General features: G+C 37.2%; 2 protein-coding genes and 1 non-coding gene across 3 annotated transcripts; 2 read left to right on the top strand and 1 right to left on the bottom strand.

Moving 5' to 3' along the window:
• Positions 1–10,851: 10,851 nt before the first annotated feature.
• Positions 10,852–14,157, top strand: LOC112169565 (indole-3-pyruvate monooxygenase YUCCA6). The gene is made up of 4 exons (XM_024306619.2): positions 10,852–12,036; positions 12,844–13,092; positions 13,254–13,379; positions 13,468–14,157. The coding sequence occupies exons 1-4, from the start codon at positions 11,317–11,319 to the stop codon at positions 13,693–13,695; spliced, it is 1,323 nt and encodes a 440-aa protein (XP_024162387.1). The 5' UTR covers positions 10,852–11,316; the 3' UTR covers positions 13,696–14,157.
• A 4,352-nt stretch (positions 14,158–18,509) lies between these two features.
• TRNAF-GAA lies at positions 18,510–18,582 on the bottom strand. Its single transcript has one exon. It is a non-coding gene; the product is annotated as a tRNA-Phe (tRNA).
• A 189-nt stretch (positions 18,583–18,771) lies between these two features.
• On the top strand, positions 18,772–19,579 carry LOC112173148 (60S ribosomal protein L37-3). The gene is made up of 3 exons (XM_024310718.2): positions 18,772–18,920; positions 19,007–19,142; positions 19,268–19,579. Exons 1-3 carry the CDS (start codon positions 18,918–18,920, stop codon positions 19,411–19,413), a joined length of 285 nt encoding a protein of 94 aa, XP_024166486.1. The 5' UTR covers positions 18,772–18,917; the 3' UTR covers positions 19,414–19,579.
• The last annotated feature ends 619 nt before the right edge of the window (positions 19,580–20,198 follow it).

Consider the following 20,198-nt stretch of genomic DNA (forward strand, 5'->3'; position numbering starts at 1 on the left):
GCTGCTGGGCTTCTGGGCTTCAGTCTTAGGCCGAGTCGCCTCTGTGCTTCTGGGCTTAGGGCTTCTGTCTTTGGGTTGGGCTTCACATGGCAGAAGGCATAGGCTGGAGAGGAGACGGCGGTTCAAAGGTGCGGCAGATTCAGGCGGGCGGTTCGGCTGTTTCCAGGCCGGTTCCGGTGATGAGGTTTCCGGTTCCAGGGATCTGGGGTCGAGGAGTTCTGATGGTGGAGTATCATTGTCAGAGGCTGAGCGAAAGGCTTTGAGCCGGGTAGGAAGGCTTTCGTCACTTCTGGAGGCCGGTTCGGGGTTGTTCCGGCCGGTTCTGGAGGTGGCGCCGCCGGTTCTGAGCTCCTGGGGTTGAAATCTTCAACTTGTACGACGGAGGTATCTGGGATTTGAAGGTGTATCAGGATTAGGGCTTCGTGCTGATAATGTGTTTTAAGGAATCAGAAATTGAGAGATAATCGTTGTGTATTCTCATTGATAATAGGGGTCTCTTTATATAGAGGATTACAATGCATAGAGTCTGAATTATACAAGGAAAGATAATCTTTAGATTCTTCTAATTAAACTCTATTACCACTAGGTCAAGTAACCTAGAGTTTGGGCCAAACACAAATAGAGATATCCTTAAACAAGTAATTAATACACATTAAGTATTGTTAGTTTTAAATTATTTGTTTTTTTTTTCTTTACTTCTTGCTGCCATTGATTTGGGAAGGGGGGGGGGGGGGTGGTCCAGTATTTAATTAAGGCAAGTCTTATTATAGTTTTATGAGGCATATGTAGTTAATTAAGTGAAGATTAGATAAATGGTGGGGGGGTCCGGACCCCTTCATGATATAAGGTAGTTCCGCCCCTGAACAGGGGCGGCCCTGAGGGTGTGCAAGCTGTGCCGCCGCACAAGGCCTCCGACTTCGAGTTTCAAATACGTATATGTAGGTATAAGTCAATATATTGAATTTAGTTTCCAAAATGACTATAAAAGCAAGTGCAGTGCAGCTGGTAGGATGACAAATGTGCACGCGCCTTCATTCCCTTTGTTACAATTTCGAGTCGTGGGCTCAGTTTTTTAATCTTCCTTTCTTCTTTTTCCTTTCCTTTTTTTTTTTTTTACTTTTCATTTCCCTTTTTTTTTTCTTTTCTCCTTTTTCTTTTTTAATCTTCCTTTCTTCTTTTTTCTACTTTTTTTCTTTCTTTCTTTTTTACTTTCCTATTTTATTATACCCATTCATTTTCTTTAAGTTATTATGCAACGAACATAAGGACTCGGTTAAATTTTCGCACTAGGTCTCTGAATTCTCAGGACCGGCCTTGCCCCTGAATATATGTATTATAGGGGAGTAAAAATTAAAATCTCTATAATTTTTATGCTCAAACTCCAACAGATTCTCTATTTTACAGATTCTTTACCATTCCTTAAAATTTTAGAGATTGTTGTAAATTTAGTTCTCTTTCATCATTATCCCTAAAATAGGTATAGGTATAGATAATCTGTTGGAGCAAAAAATGCTTATTTTTCTCTAAAGTTGAGGAAAATTAAAGAACTAAATTCAGTTTCCCCCTTCAGCTTTAGGGAAAACATCAGTTTGGTCCCTGATCTTTTTCAATCATGATGGTCCTTGCACTTCCATGTTCCGTCACCCGAGTCCAAATTTCAAATTTGACTCCGAACATGACGTCAGATGTTGATTTGGCACCGACAGCATGACCTTCTTTTTAGACTTTGACTTTTCGTCCAAACTACCCCTTATGACCCATATTCTTCTGCTTCGAAGACTCTCTCTCTCTAGATTCAGATGGAAGACGACAATGATTCAACCATCTACCACGTCCTTCAGCCGCCCCTGCGCTGCTATCCTCATCGACTCTCCCTCCCACACAGACCACAAAAAACCCAATCTACAAACTTCACAACCAGTCTATACCAAGCAATTAGAGACTCAATCATGGAGGTAGCTATACCAAGCTGACCCACCTTGGATTTTGACTTCAATAACGTTCGATCTTCATCTTGCATAGATGATCCTTAAATTCCGAGACGCGTTGTTTGAGTGGTGAGTGTTTTGTCTCCAAAGAAAGTTTTTGTTGTTGATGTTTGAAAGGTGAGGACTTTGAGTAAGGATGGAGAAGATCGAGGAAGGGTTTAAGGGAGGTTGGGAATGGTGGAAATGAGGGTGGAGGTGAAATGGGTGAGCAGAGAAGAAAGAGAATTGGAGGAAAAAGTGACGAAATTTTGGGAAATGAGGATCTGGGTATTGGTGTTGAGGAGTGGTTTGGCGGTGCTGAAATGAGTGTTGGTGATGAAATTGCGCGGTGGTGGTGGTGGAAGTGACCTGGGTGGGCTTGATGGTGAAGGTGTGAGCTTCTTGGGGTGGTGGAAATGGTGGAGGGGTTGAGGTTGGTGGTAGGTTTGGTAGTGTTCAAGCTTTTGGTCTTGAAAAGTTGGTTTGGTGAGAAATTTCAGTTTGGTGGCGGTTGGGTGGTGTGGATGGTAGTGGAGGCATTCACTTATGGGGAAATGAAGGCCTTGGCGGTGAAGGAATACAAGGCCTGGTTGATAGAAGTGTCAGTTTTGGGGAGGTTCCCTCTGGTAATGTTGATATTCAAGGAGTTCAAGGTTGTTTGAGTGTAAATGCATCTGGAAATGGAGGTGAAATTGGGGAAAAAATAAAACTGGATGTGGTGCGATTTTTTTTTAAAAAAAATCTTTTTATTGTTAAGATGTCCATTTTACCCTTCTTGTGGGCCATGCTGTTAGTGCAAAGTCAGCATCTGACGTCATGTTCAAAGTCAAATTTGAAATTTGGACTGGGGTGATGGAAAATGGAAGTGCAAGGACCATCACGATTAAATAAAAAAAAAATCAAGGACCAAACTGATGTTTTCCCTAAAGTTGAAGAGGGCAAACTGAATTTAATCCAAAATTAAATTATGGAGAATTTGTTTGAGTTGCTCTAAGTTAAGTGGTTTTAGTTGGACCTCAAAATTTGATATTTAGACCTCCATTTTTTTTAATTATCAATACACTTTGTCCACTCATATGAAAAGACAAATAAGAACAAAGAGAGAAAAAGAAAAAAAAATACTCTTCTTACCTCCCCATTAGTATAACATTCAATTTTTTTTCTTTTCAAAATTTCCTTATATTACCTATATAACTTTATAATTTACCTAAAACAATTAAGTAAATATAACTAATTTCTATACATGGCTCCATCATTTAATACAAAAGTAAATTCAAAACAATCTAATTTGAAGTTTTCTTAATCTAAATTTATTGACTATTTTGGTGTAGTTATTACTGATTAAGATCTAGGTAAACTCCTTTTAATTAGATTTAATCAATATATATATATATTATTTATTTGAGAACCAAAGTCTTTTCTAGAACCATCCATATTGCAAAACAAATAAAAAACTATGATCTGGATTAACTGAAAAATCTTTATAATTGTCTACTTGTTCAGCTCCTCCGAAATTCACTTTTTGGTTCAGTCACTGAAAGTACACCAAAAATGTACGCAACTCACTCACAAAATTCTTTGTGGTTCAATTGATAAAAATAAAAAAATAACAAGTAATTGAAGATACAAATGTAATTATTCAATGGTGTTTTGGAAAAATTAAGGAGGTGTACTTAGCTTTTTAAGCATTCAAAAAAGTGAATTGGAGGTTTAATAAGTAGGAGAGGTCTTTAGAGGTCCAACTAGAATCTCCCTTATTTAGATCATTCCGTTAAAAAAAAAAAATTGTTCATTTTGATGTGTTTGACATAAATGTTATACTTATTAGTCCAATAATAAATGTATTAATCTTCAAATTTATTGTAATAAAATGACTCTCATTTTTTTATCGAGGGAAAGATGATATGTAGGATTAGGTCCCGATGAAGCAAAAAATATATGAATGCTAAGGATGTAAATGAACTAGTTTGATGCTGATGTGATATATTGTAGTGGAAAACTCATTAGTGAGCGCTTTGAAGATGCATTAAATTACTAACGCAAATTTTGGAAACTTGAATCGCATTTGGCTGGAATGCTCTTAAGTTATGGGACACCATAGTGGCTTAGAAATTTTTAGAAGGACCTGTCAGGATTGGGACATGTATACAAGTCCAACTCAATCACCAAAACATGGCCTAATTATTAAGCCAAGCCAAACACAGCATTCTGATCTAGAAAAATCATCAAGCAACTACAGCAATGGCTATCTAGACGACCATAAATATTTTTGTTTTGTTTTTAGCAAAAACGTTGGGTGAGATTTCTTTTTTCTTCTCTTATTCTACTTCAGTACATCAAAATGTTATCCCGACTGTCCTAATCGTAACCCTAACCCTAATTCATCATCCAAGAAGGATATGAGATCCAAATTTGTGACTAGCATAGGACGTAGGCTAGCCTAGCTACCCTTAAATTGGAAACAGATTAATTAATTGGTTATTCAGTGGGACTTTGCCATGCACCAAATAAATAGGTGGCAAGTCCCCACGGTTCCATGATATAAGCCTCATACCAAACACACAGCTGCACAACATTATAAGTTATCGATTCTCAAATGATCCTTGTCTAAATAATTAATTTCCCATGAGCCAGAATCGATCATCTGTAATTGTGTAAGCATATACATATAATCTCAGTCACAACGTACACGTAAGAAAACAATAGGTTGGTGTATGAACATGAGTTAGAAATATTAAGGCAAACTATTTCAGCTATTCCCAACAATATCATCAAAAAGTCATGAATGCTAGATTCCTCTAGTTTGGCATCATAACCATATAATTTAAGGAACAAAGATTCTTACTTCTATAAAAAATAAAAAAATAAATTTTTAAAAAATGCACATCTACATCACAAACAAAACTAAACTGCAGTTTTGTGCTTTACGTACAAATGATTCTTGCAATTTAGATGTTGCTTGGCAAAACATGCTGTAAATGGAGAGAATGTTGAATGTTGGGAGCCTGAGGCTAGGACAAGTGACCAATTTCATCAATCTTTTACATCATAATACATGTAGTCCAATTATAATTTTCAAGAAAACACGTTATATATATATATATATATATTTTCGAAATTTCATTCCACTATATTTTATTCAAACACCTCCCCATCCTCATTCTCCTCATCCGCCTCCTATATGCATGTAATCCAGTTTTAATTTTCAAGAAAACACGTTATACTCTTTTTTTCTTTTTTTCAAAATTTCATTTCACTATATTTTATTCAAACACCGATCTAAACTACAACAATTCAGGACCCTTATAAATTTAACGACTACCCTAGCTTATCATGCAGAGAAAGGATAGCACTTTTATTATGATCGATCGAGAATTCGAGATGACATCATTTGCTTGAATTCTAATTATTTGTTCGGATGGCGATATATGTGTGTAATTCGCTTCTTCTTCGTCAGCAATGTGCTGGTACCTTCCCTGCTCTAATTAAGAGCTAGACAGTAGACAGGGACATCATCCATGGCAGCACTACGTCATCACCTGCATGCACAAAGATTCCATCTCCTTCCCACCTACTCAAACCTCTCAAATAAATTCCTGAACCAATAACTGTAAATTTGGCTCTCCAAAAATTAGAAGCCCCAGACATTTTAATGCATATAGCAGAAATGTAATAAATGAAAAAAAAAAAAAATATATATATATATATATATATATATATATATACAGATCCGATCCAGAGCGGAGCTCCGCTTTGAAATTAACGTGTGAAGTTCGAGTTTTGGGTCACTTTTCGGTCGCATATCCACATCTCGACCGTTCAGTTTTTAGGTACTAGTGTATAGATCGTCTCTGCAAATTTTCAGCCAAAATGATGATCGTTAAGGCATTGATTACTGCCTTCAAGCTAGTACGGTTCAGGTTGACAGATTCAGTCCGTCCATTGGTTTAAACGAGTTAGATACCTTAACGATCATCAATTTGGTTGAAAATTTGCAGAGATGATCTATACACTAGTACCTAAAAACTGAACGGTCGAGATGTGGATATGCGACCGAAAAGTGACCAAAAACTCGAACTTCACACGTTAATTTCAAAGCGGAGCTCTGCTCTGGATCGGATCTGTAATACATATATTTCTGCCATTATTTCTCTACTTTTTAATTTTTGAACTATGTAATGTGTGTGCTACAGTATCTGTCAGACAAGTGCAAATAAAATATGGTTGTATCAAACCCTAGCATATCGGTTTTATGCAAAACAAACGATCGGATAATAAAGAGAACGAGCGGGTATAGATTTATTGCTTTGGAAAACTTAGTGCCTTGCCAAATCATATCAGAGACGAATTACAGATGAACTTATAAGAATTTTTATTTTATTTTTATAAAAAGCAAGTATAATGAGAGAATCTAACCAGCTAGCTACTTCCATTGAAGCAGGAAGTACTTCATGCAATTCACCAATGAGTGTCGATATGATTTGGTGTGATCGAATTCAATCATAACCACCTACACATAACCTGAATCATAACATTCTAGTCCTCGAGGTTGGCCCTCTATTAATTCGAACGTTCAGTGATTAATAATTGTATGGGCCTGCCTTCCACAAAACCCTCTGCTGATGTTGTTGCATGTTGATATTTTCCAATGATTAAGTATAGCTAACATTGACAATAATTCAGATCTCGATTTCTTTTGATGTCAGGACAAATATTATAGAACAAGATTGTTGATGTTCCAAGTTGGAATAGCTAGTTTGCCTCAATTGTAATTTCCTCAACCAAAATAACAAATGCGATCATTTAGTAAGTGTCATTTAGTTCAAGGAATAAAATTCATGGAAAGTTATTCTTTGCGATTTTTATTAATTTTCACTAATTACTTGTATAATTATGATATGATAATGACAAGAAAACTAGCTATCAAAAATATTTGCGACAAGATACATTAATCTTTTTATTATTTATTTTTTTATCAAGATACATTAATCTTATATCTAATGACAGAATCAAATGAGCTATACAAAATCGTGATGAGGATGAGATAACAACCATATGAAATTAATTGGCTTCCTATGTAAATAACCCTCCTTCTGCAGAGAGGCCTCTAATTTTCTTGGAGTGACCTTAGTTTTACGAAACCTAGGTTTCGTGTTGCTAGCGGCGGTGAACCTTCATTCCCCAGACCAGGCAAGGCTGCGGTGTGCTCTAGGGTGCAGCGATGGTGCGGAATTGGGCCTCGATCGGGTTTGGTTTGGCAGCGGCGGTGTGGTTCCGGATTGTTCCAATCGGGCTCTGGGTTGGTGTAGATTAGGATATGAGCAGTTGATCGTGGTGGTGCTTCCGGTGTAGGGCCCGGCGGTTTCTGGGCTTAGCACAGCAGCGGAGCCCTCTTGAACTTGTGGATCTTCAGAGCGGCGGGGATTCCTTTTCCGACCGGTTCTCAGTGCAGGCTCGGGTATCTTCTTCTTGATTCTGGGCGGGTACTTGATTCTCTGTTACGTGTAGCAGAGAGGCACCAGGCTTGATGGTGTTGCACTATTGGAATGGTCGGCCACCAGAGCTGCTGTCGAAGGGCTCGCCGCCGAAGGACATGGCATCGGCGGAGGCAAAGAAGAAAGATGCGGCTCCTATTCTGCTGGCTTGGGTTTGGGCCTGGACTCAATATTGGGCTGATGGGCCTGTTTGAATTTCTTTCTACTAGACAGGACTAGACTTGGGCTTGGGCCTACGGGCTCGGGTCAAGGAAATTGGTGCCCTAATGTTTTAGGGTATGAGCCTGTGTAAGGTTGGATTAACTTCTATGAGTCTTCTATGATATTTCTAGTCTTTTGCTTGTACCACAATTGAGTGATTGGCAAGTGAGGGTTAGTTGAATGATTTCTTTTCCGTAGGAGGCGAGGTTTTTTCATTCTTGTATAGGCTCGCTTAAATGTGAGCAACCCAGTGATTTTTAAAGGTTTGCTTTAGCTTAGGTAGGTTACTCCGGATTTTCTTGCCAGATTTCTTATGTAAGTTTTGGTACACTTCAGTCTTTTTGCTGTTGATCTAATGAATTCAACTTCTATTTCAAAAAAAAAAATTTAATCTTATATCTTTAAGAATAATGTACGTATTTGTAATAATGTTGTAATGAATGTTAAAAGTGGGAAATTAATGTTGGAAAATAACAACAACAAAAAAAACTCAAATTAGGATGGATTCATTTTTCACCCTATGTTCCTTTACAAGAGAAAATCATCCCTACCTTGCACTCATCAAACATAGGAAGGATAATACTCTCTTGTTTCCAAGCCTTAAGTTCATGAAACAAACAAGGACTTAGAGTGATGATGAGTTATTTTTTTCCAACAAACACTTGCAAGCACATCAATAAAAAATGTGGGAAGTTACACGATTAAAATCCCTGCAAAAATTGAATTCAATACACGTTGTCATTACTACAACCATAGTGTTGTTTTCTAATAGACCATTGATTCCATGGACAATAATCATTTGACCATCAACCGCTAAGCCAACTACTATTAAATGCAACTCTAATCAATCCAAACGAATTTAACTAAAATATGGCAAAAGAGGAAAGAGAAGCTCTATCTATTTCGTCCAATAGAATTCTAATTCGATTTGCTTCGAAGTTCTCAACTGATCAAACAACTACTTCTATGATTCTATCCGTCTCCACATCCACATCCAAATCCAATCAATTGTAATTTCACAATAGCAAATGAAATTTCGGAATTTAAGTTTTAAACTTCTCTTAACTAGGTAACTACCTTAAATTACTTTAGTTTCCCTAGTGTTTGCCCATTTTCAACCACAGTATCTAAACAAAAACATTCCAATTATAAGTGGATGACATATTCATTACAGTTCATACTAAGAATCTTGTCAAAGAATATTATTTTTAAACGGACATAAATTCTTCAACAAGATTCTTAGTATGAACTGTAATGAATATGTCATCCACTTAAAATTGGAATGTTTTCGTTTAGATACTGTGGTTGAAAATGGGCAAACACTAGGGAAACTAAAGTAATTTATGGTACGTTTACTTACTTGGAATGGGAATGAAAATAGAGGGAATGATTCTTGGGTAAATTTATTTCTGCGTTTACTAACACATAAAGGAATCAGAATGGGTGTAGGTCTCACCTCCTTATAAGGAATCGATTCCTGAATACTTAGGAATTTGATTACGAAGGGGGGAGATGGGTTTAGGAATCAACTCTTCCGGAATCAATACCGATTCCTTTCTTGTCCCATTCTAGTTATTTCCGATTCATGATTATTTTTCATTCCAAATAATTAAACGTGTCATTAAGGTAGTTAACTAGTTAAGAGAAGTTTAAAACTTAAATTCTAAAATTTCATTTGCTATTGTGAAATTACAATTGATTGGATTTGGATGTGGAGACGGATAGAATCACAGAAGTAGTTGTTTGATTAGTTGAGAACTTCGAAGCAAGTCAAATTAGAATTCTATTGGATGAAATAGATAGAGCTTCTCTTTCCTCTTTTGCCATATTTTAGTTAAATTCGTTTGGATTGATCAAACAATTAACTAGTGTAAATCACAAGTTCTGATATTTGCGTAATAAGATTATACATAAGCAAGCAACTCTTATAAAATACAAAAAAAAAAAAAGGACATTGTGAATTATGGCATATTAGTTATAGACAATTTTTAGGTTCACCCTTAGGGTGAACGAGCATATTCATCCCCATTGTCGATTAACATATTTTTACTTAATAAATTTATAATCCAACAGTCTACATCTTAAATTATCTTTTAAAGATCATTTTTGTAAAAAATCAATCTAATTATAAATTGCTTAATTATCTAATTGAATCAAACAAATTGATGGTTCTAACAACACTTATTACTACTACGATGAACCGTCCATGTATTTCATAAAAATGAATAACTAAAAGGTCTTCAATTTAATTGATTTTTTTTACATAACTAATCTTTGTATTACGTTATATAACATGAATGGTTACATTAGAAAATTATAAAGTTATTATGCATTAATCGCAAGAGAGAGTGAATATACTCATTCACCCTACGGGTGAACCTAAGAATTGTTCTTAGTTATATATAGAGCCGACATCGTAGAAGTTATGGATGTCTCACTTGCATATGAGGCTGGACGGGGTAAGAGTTAAAAGAGGATCATCGGGTTGTCTTGTTGCTGCCTTTGCCACTGCCTTATGCCCACCACCAAATCAGAAGGAGAAAATGACTTAATCCAGTACCCAAATTAGACTCTGGTAAACATGTCAATACTTTTATAACCCAAATTCAATGGTCTCATAAACATCGTGTGATTATTCAAAAACATCGTGTGATTACTCAAAATATGTCATGACATCGTGTGATTATTCAAAGTATGCTCTCATAAACATCGTGTGGTTATTAAAAAAATAAAAGATCGTGATTTGTGTGATCCTCCGATGATTGATTAAAAGTCTAGTCATACATTCAAAAAATAATATATTTTTTTTTGAATAAACAAACAATAACTTTTTGTATTAATGAAATAATTATATGAACTAATATTTTAGTTAAATGCAGATATGTATGTAAATCATTATAGTTTGTTCCTTTGATCCTTATTGTGCTGCTCAACACTCACATGTAGCAAAAAGGGCCTAGTACGAATTTGACTATGTATCAAGCTATCAATAATCCTGTCGACATGATAAATAAAATAAAATATATTACTTAAATTTTTTTCTATAATATTGCTTATATTAATTTTTGAGAAGAATAAGCTACAAAAAAGAAACAAATATATAAATATATATGATGTCCCTACTCGCGTTACTTCTCTCTATCACTTGGCCTTTCCTCATATAAATTCTTGTATGAGAACAATAAGGAATATAAATAGACATATCACCATCTCTTTCTCTCTTCCCTCTCTTCTCTCTCCTTGAGTTGAATGCTGATTTAGTCCCGTAGTTGTTGCTCTCTTTCCTCCCTAAACTCCACATTTGAACAACAGCAGAGAGAAAAAGATTAGAAAAAACCGAATTCCTTACTCATTCCTAGCTGATCCCTCCTCCTAGATCACAAATGGATAAGACCCTCTTAATCCATTCCATAATTCCAGGGACAATTCCCTCTTAAGCCTAATCTTCTTATTCCCCCTTTCAGTTAAAACAGAGAGACAGAGAGAGAGAGAGAGAGAGAGAGAGAGAGAGAAAAAACAGAAAACAAACACATACAGTTTCACCCACTTAATCGTATCAGCTTAATGTGTTCTTCTCCTCTTCACTTTTAAACACTCCCTCCCTCCCAATCCTAGCCCTTCTTCTTCTTCTTCCTCACTTTGCATTGTTCCTCATGGACTACACAGAAATCCAAGGGAAGCAATCCCATGATCCTATTTTCATTCACAAAATGAATAACCTGTCTTCCTCAACTTCTTCTCCTCCTCCTCCTCGATGTGTGGTGTGCGTTCCCGGCCCGGTTATAGTGGGTGCAGGTCCATCGGGGCTCGCTACTGCCGCGTGCCTGAAAAACAAGGGCGTCCCTAGTGTGATCCTGGAGCGATCCAATTGCATAGCCTCTCTGTGGCAGCTCAAGACCTACGATCGCCTCCGCCTCCACTTGCCCAAGCAATTCTGCGAGCTTCCCTTGCTGCCTTTCCCGGCGGATTTCCCCACTTACCCTACCAAGGAGCAATTCATCCACTACCTTGAAGATTACGCCACCAAGTTCGACATTCAGCCTCGCTTCAACGAGACCGTCTCCACCGCCCAGTACGACCCCGTTGTCGGCTTCTGGCGCGTGTGGACCGCGGGGTCCGAGAACGGGGTCAAGACAGAGTACGTCACCCGGTGGCTCATCGTGGCAACCGGAGAGAATGCCGAGGCCTTGGTGCCGAGGCTTGAGGGGATCATGGAGTTTGGTGGGACTATCAAGCACACAAGCTTGTACAAGAGCGGGAAGGAGTTTAGAGGAAAGAAGGTTTTGGTGGTTGGCTGTGGAAATTCGGGCATGGAGGTCTGTTTGGATCTGTGTAACCACAATGCTAGGCCTTCACTCGTGGTCAGAGATACAGTAAGAACAACAACCCTGCCCTTTACTCTTTTCTCTGTTGCACTTTGTCTCCCACTCACTCTCTCAAAAATCTCATTAAAGTTTTGTCCTTCAGTTTCAGAATTTGTGTTGAACAAGTTTTCGGATTCAACAGCCCTTTTCATTTAGGTTTCTGCTTTTAAAAACGATTTATACCCTAACTATTTTTCAAATTTCTTGTCTTAAAAAAAAAAAAATCTTAATTTTTTTAAAACAAGCTACAAATATAAGAAAACCCATATTCAGATTTTAATGGCTTCTTTTCGTTTGGTCATTCTTGCCTCTCTTTTTTCTTTTTTCTTTCTGAAAGCACCAAATAAAACGAAACAGAAGCTAAATTGCTACCGCGTTCAAGTTCCAACGGTTGGTTGGTTTTTTCAAAGATGATTAAACATGAATATTAAACTCTATTTTAGGCAAAAACAAAATGGGTTTTGATCTTTTTCACTTTCTTGGGACTCCCCAGTAAGCATGCGTAACCTGTTAAATTTCCTAAAGCTTTTTATTTTGAACTCGTAATTTTTGTCTGCTGGAAAGATATAGATTATAGGATCAAACACCTCATTCTTAGTACTTGCCCTATGAAGCATGGCCTGGAATCACTTAGCTAGGCCTTGGTTGCTAAACTCCATAACTCCATGAGTATGGGGCTCACACACATCACTACCTCCATGTTAATTTCTGAGTACCTTTTTCAAGTCTCCTAGACGCTTTTGGATGAGTTTTCTTTTTGAGTGCTCGTGTTTGAACTTACTTTATGTGTTGTTTGATGTGTTTGAACTTACAAAGGTGCACGTCCTACCACGAGAGATGCTGGGAAAGTCGACTTTCGGGCTGTCCATGTTGTTGCTCAAGTGGCTGCCCATACGCCTTGTGGATCGCCTCTTGTTGGTAGCGTCGCGGCTGCTGCTCGGAGACACGTCCCGGCTTGGGTTGGACCGGCCTAAGTTGGGTCCCTTGCAGCTCAAGAATTTGTCGGGGAAGACCCCGGTCTTGGATGTTGGAACCCTGGCCAAGATCAAAAGCGGTGACGTTCAGGTACTATAGCGTTTCTTAAGCTTCCTCGTCAAATCAATTCTGTATCTCACTTTTACTTTTAATCACTGTACTTAAAAGTATATCTAATATCGTAGGTAGTTTAGGTAATTGTACGTGTTAAATCATAAACCCTAATTTTCTAAGGTGTTGTACTATTGTAGGTATGTCCTGCAATCAAGAGATTGAAACGTCATCATGCTGTGGAATTTGTTGATGGAAGAACAGAGTATTTTGATGCCATTGTCTTGGCAACAGGTTACAGGAGCAATGTGCCCTCTTGGCTGAAGGTACATATACTAATTAATGACTAATTAAATGACTGAGAATCAGATATATAGGGGGTTTGTTCTAATTAATTTATTTTATTTTATTTAGGAGGCAGAGATGTTCTCAAAAAAAGATGGGTTGCCAAAAACGCCATTTCCAAATGGTTGGAAAGGTGAGTGTGGGTTATATGCTGTGGGGTTTACCAAACGAGGAATACTTGGTGCCTCAATGGATGCCAAAAGAATTGCCGAAGACATTGAACGGTGTTGGAAAGCCGAGGCAAAGCATTCTACTCCCTTTACACGGTCGCATTTGCCACTATCATCGTCGCCATAGTGTTGTTTTTCTGATGGTAGCGACTTGTCCGGTTAATTAACTCGAATGCCCAGATGATCATTCGGAGGGTTTTTGTGATGGGTTGGTACCAAGCTGAGGAAAGAAGAGAGGAAAAAAGGGGTTTGATTAATTCTCGAATTCACTAGCTTGGTGATTTGATGGGGGACCTCACGTTGCACACCATCTTGTACATTACCATTATTGATCTCTAATTAGGTATGACTTTTTAGAGTGAGAGATTTTAAAGGGGTAGCTAGCTAGGTTGGTATTATTCTTCAAGTATATTTTGCCCTGTACTAATTCCAACATGGGGGTTGGGATGAGACTTGATGAGAATTGAGAAAGAGTGTTAACACTAGTGTAGCTAGCTAGTTTTGTGTGGTTGATTCTCTAAGTTAGGGATTTTTGGAATGGGGAAATGACCTTTTTTACTGATGAGAATGCAATTCTTTGATTTATATTCATTTTGCTTCTTCTTGTACCTATCTTTTTCCTTACCCACTTGGCATGTAAAATGTTTAATTTGTACCAAACATCTTTGCAGAGGAGGGCGTACTAGATGATCATCTACCATTTTTATTAATTACTACTGCAATTTCGCTTTCAAAATGATTTCAGTCTCTCAACTAGAAGATTGGACCACCATTAACTTAAGTTCTTCAACCAAGTATATAATTAAACTCATAAGATCCCATTTTAGCCAGTGAGATTTAACCCACGTCTCAAATTAAACAGTTATTGCAGTATTAAACCCTAACCCTGATTTGGCAGGCGAGCAATAATTTATTAGATGTACCACCAGCAATCACCATATAACGTATATGATAATACGCTTATGCGGAATGATTTACTTCAATATATGGATCAATAACCATTCACGTACCTGACATTTTGGCTAGCTTTAACTTGCAAAATTTCCCCGTGACATTGGCACAAGTGGATTACATGTTTGGCTCATATATCGACATGAATTTTTCTGATCATCCAATTGCTCCCAGCTTCATATATAGTAGATGTCTTACTAGTGCTAGAGTAGCACTAACCACCAACTTTTACCGAGTAAAATGTCTCTCTCCACTAATCTTCGTCTTTTGTAAGTGTGCTGTATATTTTTTTCTGAAGCCAATTGTACCTGAATCTTCTTGATCGTGTTCAGGTATCGTCTTATCATATACTAGTATATCCAGCTAGATCTTAGTTTGCTAAGATTAGCTCAATGTGAATTGAATCTTCCATTTTCTTTTATGTATGCTTTTCTTAATTGATTGCTATATCCAGCTAGGTAGCTACAAAAAGAGCTATAGCTAGCTAGAGCTCACTTACTGATCTGCTCTGTTAGATTAGTGGCAAACTTTCTCACACGAGAACTAATTCTCTTGAAATAGACAAGCACAGCAAAACAACTATCAACTAAATCTACCCGCACCTTCTCGATTAATAAGCAATAATGCACCCTAGATTTGCTATACTCAAACGTAATAAAATGAGCTAGGGAAGGTGGTTGTTACTGATCTGCTCTATTAGATTAGTGGCAAACTTTCTCACACGAGAACTAATTCTCTTGAAATAGACAAGCACAGCAAAACAACTATCAACTAAATCTATCCGCACCTTCTAGATTAATAAGCAATAATGCACCCTAGATTTGCTATACTCAAACTTAATAAAAAGAGCTAGGAAAGGTGGTTGTTAATTAAGAAGTTGAATGTTCGTATATTCTACGTTTTTCATCGAGATATCAAAAACTCTATCTTATTTTCCAAAATATGCAAAAGGATTATTCAATAAGAATATCCCGAATCTTTGTCAATTTGAGAAGATAAGAACCGTATCTTCTGATTTTGTTTGCCAAAAATTATTAATATGCTTGAATGGGGGACAGACAATCGACGATTTGTATAGATCTAAAATCTTGTGATCCAAGCTAAATCACAAACAGTACTCGACTACATTCCCTCGTAGCTACAACTAATTTCAATAGTTTATCCGTTAGCAAAGCCTACTTGATGCGATACTCTAAATCCAAACCACATATATATTTGATATCTACTAGGTCTAACATATATCCCAAAATTTTTGCCGAATGAATTATAGTGTAGAAATTCTAACGTCAATCAATTGTGAATTGTCCACTCGTTTGTAGGTAATTGAAAGTCGTCGTCCACACGTATGTAGTGATTGAAAGGCGTTGGATGTAAAACCCAACAACTTAGGATCCCAACTGAAATACTGACTCGTCAACATATCACTCATAACTATCCACAGATTTGTAAATGACTGACACGCTTAATTATATAAGTGACTGAAAGCCTTTGGTTAGTTGATATAAACCGAAAAACTTGGGATCGCAACTAAATTGTCAACATATCGATCACTTGAGATCCTAACTAAATTATCAACATATCACCGAGATCGATCCGCTTATTAATTAGTGTCACCTCCTGCCTAGAAACTAACTAACTTATTCTTTACCTAAACCCTAATTCCTTTTTTCTCGTTCGGATATATGCATGTATTGTATATTTGTATCGTACACATGGCCATAACTAATTAAACATAGATCTTTGGGGTTGACTAGCTAGGTTGTAAAATGAATGAGAGTCTGAGTTCGACAATTCATGATGCTTACATCGTAGCCAGCTAGGGTTTGCTATAGTTTCTTAAGAACCGTATAGCTGGTGGGGTTTGTTCCGACCGAGTTGCCTTGTTATTCTGGCGACATACAAATCGAATCTAGGGCTTCAGTGCTTCACAATAAGGACAACTCACTCTAATCCAGTAATCCCTCACTGCCATTAGTGACAGAGAGATGGGAGACATTTCAACGTCACTTGGTTTACTTTTTCTTAAGGTGAGAAACTGCAAACCACCGTGTGGCCCATGAGATCCCATACTGGTGGCCACCTGCATTGGGCCCCCGTTGGGCCTTTATTTCCATCACTATCATTTCCAACTTATTATTTCGATCTGTTTGTCGTTTAAGTTACGATTTTCACTCGTAGTTTTCGTTAAGTTTCGATCACTCAGACATCTGTACCTTTAATTTCATCACAAATGTGCTTGGACTCGAGTTTAGATTACTACCCGAGTCCAAGTACCATTCTATTCTCTTATAAACTGGAGTTGTATAACTGTTAATTGTTCACGCGCACTAATTGTTTTCTAACCAATTAATACAATCGATACTTATTATGAAACCGACTAACATTATTGGTTGAAAAGTACTTCACAGACGATTGGCCCTAGCGTTTGGCTTCAAATCATTGATACACTTATGATTTGCTTTGATTAATTTTTCTCGTTTCTATAAAAGAAAAGAGAATGGCTTGATGTAAAGAGCTGATAGAATCCAAGCACTAGAGAAAAAAGGAATGGACATTATGGGGTACAATTAGGAGTTTGGTAAGGGAGGAAAGAAAGCGATTAATTAGGTTCCATCAACAATCTCAAAAAGCAAGTTATTTAGGCACTAAAAGCGGCTCTTTTGATTTAATGTACCTTGCCTCAAATTAAAAGGCTGGTCCTGGTTAAGGTGTATATATATCATCCACAAGCTCAAGATAGGAAATTTGCTAGGTACGTACACATAATCATTTCACATGGATCGCCAATCAGGACCATCAATTTCTGATGGGCTGAATTTTTTTTGCTCATAATTGCTTGTGGTCCAAGAAATTGATTAACCCTAACGACCTTGATTTATACATGAATGATGCACGGTGATGGACCATTTCCAGCCCTTTATGAAGTTGACCGCTACAAGTCGGTATCAGATCGGATGGCCGAGAGTTATTGGTCAAGGTGGAAAAATGGTCAGATAGTTGCGAGTCCGCGATAGGGCTCAATCTAACCATGATCATCATTCCTTAGGAATGTCTGTCACCAAAATAGCATATTCATAAGCCTAGATGAGTGAACGATTGTGCCAATTCACCGATTTGACAAAATTGCACGATGGATTTGAATTGTTGCTGTTTTGATATCTGGGTCGCTTGTATTGTCCCCATCAGCATTATTGATATTTTCTTTTCATAAATATTTTCTTCAAAAAGAGTAGAGCAAAATCATATCGAGTACGTAAGTTATAAGTAACGATTTTAAGATAAGTTAAATCATTATTAACTAATTTCACCTAACTAAACCATTTCTTTTGTTTTAGGAAAACAAATATATGATCGTTTAAATCATGGACCTTGCCTTTAAAAAAAAAAAAAATGATGGACCTCCAGTTAGTCGTGCACCAACGTTGTATATAAAACATGACGGATGAAGTTAAAGACATTCTATACATACCTAAGTTGGTTTTGGCTCTTGTTCCTTCAAAGAAATGTGTGGATTTGGAGTTAATTGGTTTATAAAATTCATCCCAATTGTACGGAAAGTTGTTGTTATTGTCATATTTCATATGTCACTTCGTTATATATGCCCTGCTATTGGGCAAATCTCTTAAAGAAACAAATGACCATTCAGTAATCCGTGATCGCGCTCTAAATGATCAAAATAAGGTAAATTCATGTTTAATTTAAAACTTTTATAATAAATTTTATGTGAAAATAAATGCGCAATATCACCTAATATATGATCAAAATAAAATAAATTTATTTTCAATTTAAAATTTTTATAATGAATTTTATGTGAAAATAGATGCTTTGTGCATTAGGAGACCAATTTTTGGTCAAAATTATCTCTAGAATAAAAAAGTGAAGAGGAAAGCGAAATCGAAATGTAAAAGCATAATAAAAAGATAAAGGAAAAAAAAAAAGTTAAATGGAAAGTGATGCATCATAAGAAGATAAAAAAAGAGATAAGGTAAATGCGGTGAAGGTGGATCGAACACCTGACCTTCAGATCTTCAGTCTGACGCTCTCCCAACTGAGCTATCCCCGCACTGGTTAATGAACTGTCATTTAACTAATTTAAGCAAAGTCGTCCAAGATTTTCACGCTTCTAGTAAATATGGGCCTTCAACTGATGATCTATTTCTTTTTGTATGACCCAATAATCAAGTGGGCTTTATTTAAGCTGGATAGTTGGCCATTGTTATGAACTCTTCAGAGCCTATAGAACCCAGCCCGTTTTAGGGCCAATTTCGTCTATTTAACTAAAAATTCCAAGAGAAACCCTAATCTATATAAAACGACTGCTTCTTCTTCTCCGTCAGTTTTCCCCCACACTCACACACCCGTCCAGATTTAGGGTTTCTGCAGCAGCCAAACAACGAAATGGTAAAACTCTCTCTCTCTCTCTGTCAATTTCTAGTTTGATCGTAAGCATGTATGGATTTGTAACTGTGTTGTTGAAATCTGAATAGGGAAAAGGAACCGGTAGCTTTGGCAAGCGCCGCAACAAGACCCACACTCTCTGTGTCCGATGTGGACGCCGGAGCTTCCACCTCCAGAAGTCTCGCTGCTCCGCTTGTGCTTACCCCGCCGCTCGCCTCAGAAAATGTAAAAAAAAAAAATTCTGTAATTGACTCTGAATATTTTTCGTAATCATGCGTTTGATTTGATGGTAAAAATTCTTTGATTACTGTTGAGCTTTGGATTCTGAGATTTGAGGACTCTTGTTTCAGATAACTGGAGCGAGAAGGCTCTGCGCAGAAAGACCACCGGAACCGGGCGCATGAGGTACCTTCGCCATGTGCCGAGGAGGTTCAAGAGCGGCTTCCTTGAAGGTACACAAGCTAAGCCAAGGAGCAAGGGAGCTGCTACTGCCTAGATTTGAGAGGAAGTAGAATCCAAGTTTGATTTGTTTTATTTTCGATTCGGTAGTTACTGGATTTTGTGAAATCAATTTTGGATCATTGTTGTTGAATGATTAAGACAAGCTTTGTTTATGTGCTAGAGAGTTATTATGAATGCGAAGTACTCTACCGTTTTATCTATATTGTTGATCAATGATTTAGATTTTCTAGTATGCGTATGTAGTTAACAGACCTTGGGCTTTATTCAGTATGAATGCTTATAAAGTCTAATTAAAACAGGTGCGGCATACATTTTGCTACTTGTTGCTGGTATAAAGCGTAAGCTTATTTGTGCGTTTAAAGCATCTAGCGGCAAGAGGTGCTGTGTGATTGTTGGGTTTTGGTGCCTGTAAATCCTAAGTTTTTGGTCTTCTTGGTTTGTTGTGGTTTTGGTGTTTCAGTTGATGCATTTTGCTTTGTGAGTTGCATACTTTTGAAGTGTATCATGAACCTGAACTACTCTAGTCTTTCAACTATCTCTATTGGTTGCATGAGCGTTTTCTGCTCATACAGTTTTGATCTTTAGAAGCCTAGATGTCATGAACCTGCTCTTATACTTGTTAAGGTCTTGGTTCATTGCAATCTGCAATACAAGATACTTGTGTTAGGGATGTGTTAAGAACACCTGAATGTGTATTGAGTGAGATGTTATGAGTCTATGCAACAAGTTTATAATTATTCCTCTAAAGCTCAGTCCATTGTTGTGAGGTCAACTTTTGGACTTCTGGGCATCATTGAGAGATGATACATTTTCTTATGG

This window comes from Rosa chinensis, chromosome 6, assembly GCF_002994745.2.
Source record: "Rosa chinensis cultivar Old Blush chromosome 6, RchiOBHm-V2, whole genome shotgun sequence".
NCBI lineage: Eukaryota > Viridiplantae > Streptophyta > Magnoliopsida > Rosales > Rosaceae > Rosa > Rosa chinensis.

Coding starts and splice junctions, on each gene's coding strand:
- LOC112169565 (XM_024306619.2), top strand. CDS start 11,317: ATGGACTACACAGAAATCCAAGGGAAGCAATCCCATGATCCTATTTTC. Junction 12,037..12,843: donor CACTCGTGGTCAGAGATACA/GTAAGAACAACA, acceptor GAACTTACAAAG/GTGCACGTCCTACCACGAGA. Junction 13,380..13,467: donor ATGTGCCCTCTTGGCTGAAG/GTACATATACTA, acceptor TATTTTATTTAG/GAGGCAGAGATGTTCTCAAA.
- LOC112173148 (XM_024310718.2), top strand. Junction 19,143..19,267: donor CGCCGCTCGCCTCAGAAAAT/GTAAAAAAAAAA, acceptor CTCTTGTTTCAG/ATAACTGGAGCGAGAAGGCT.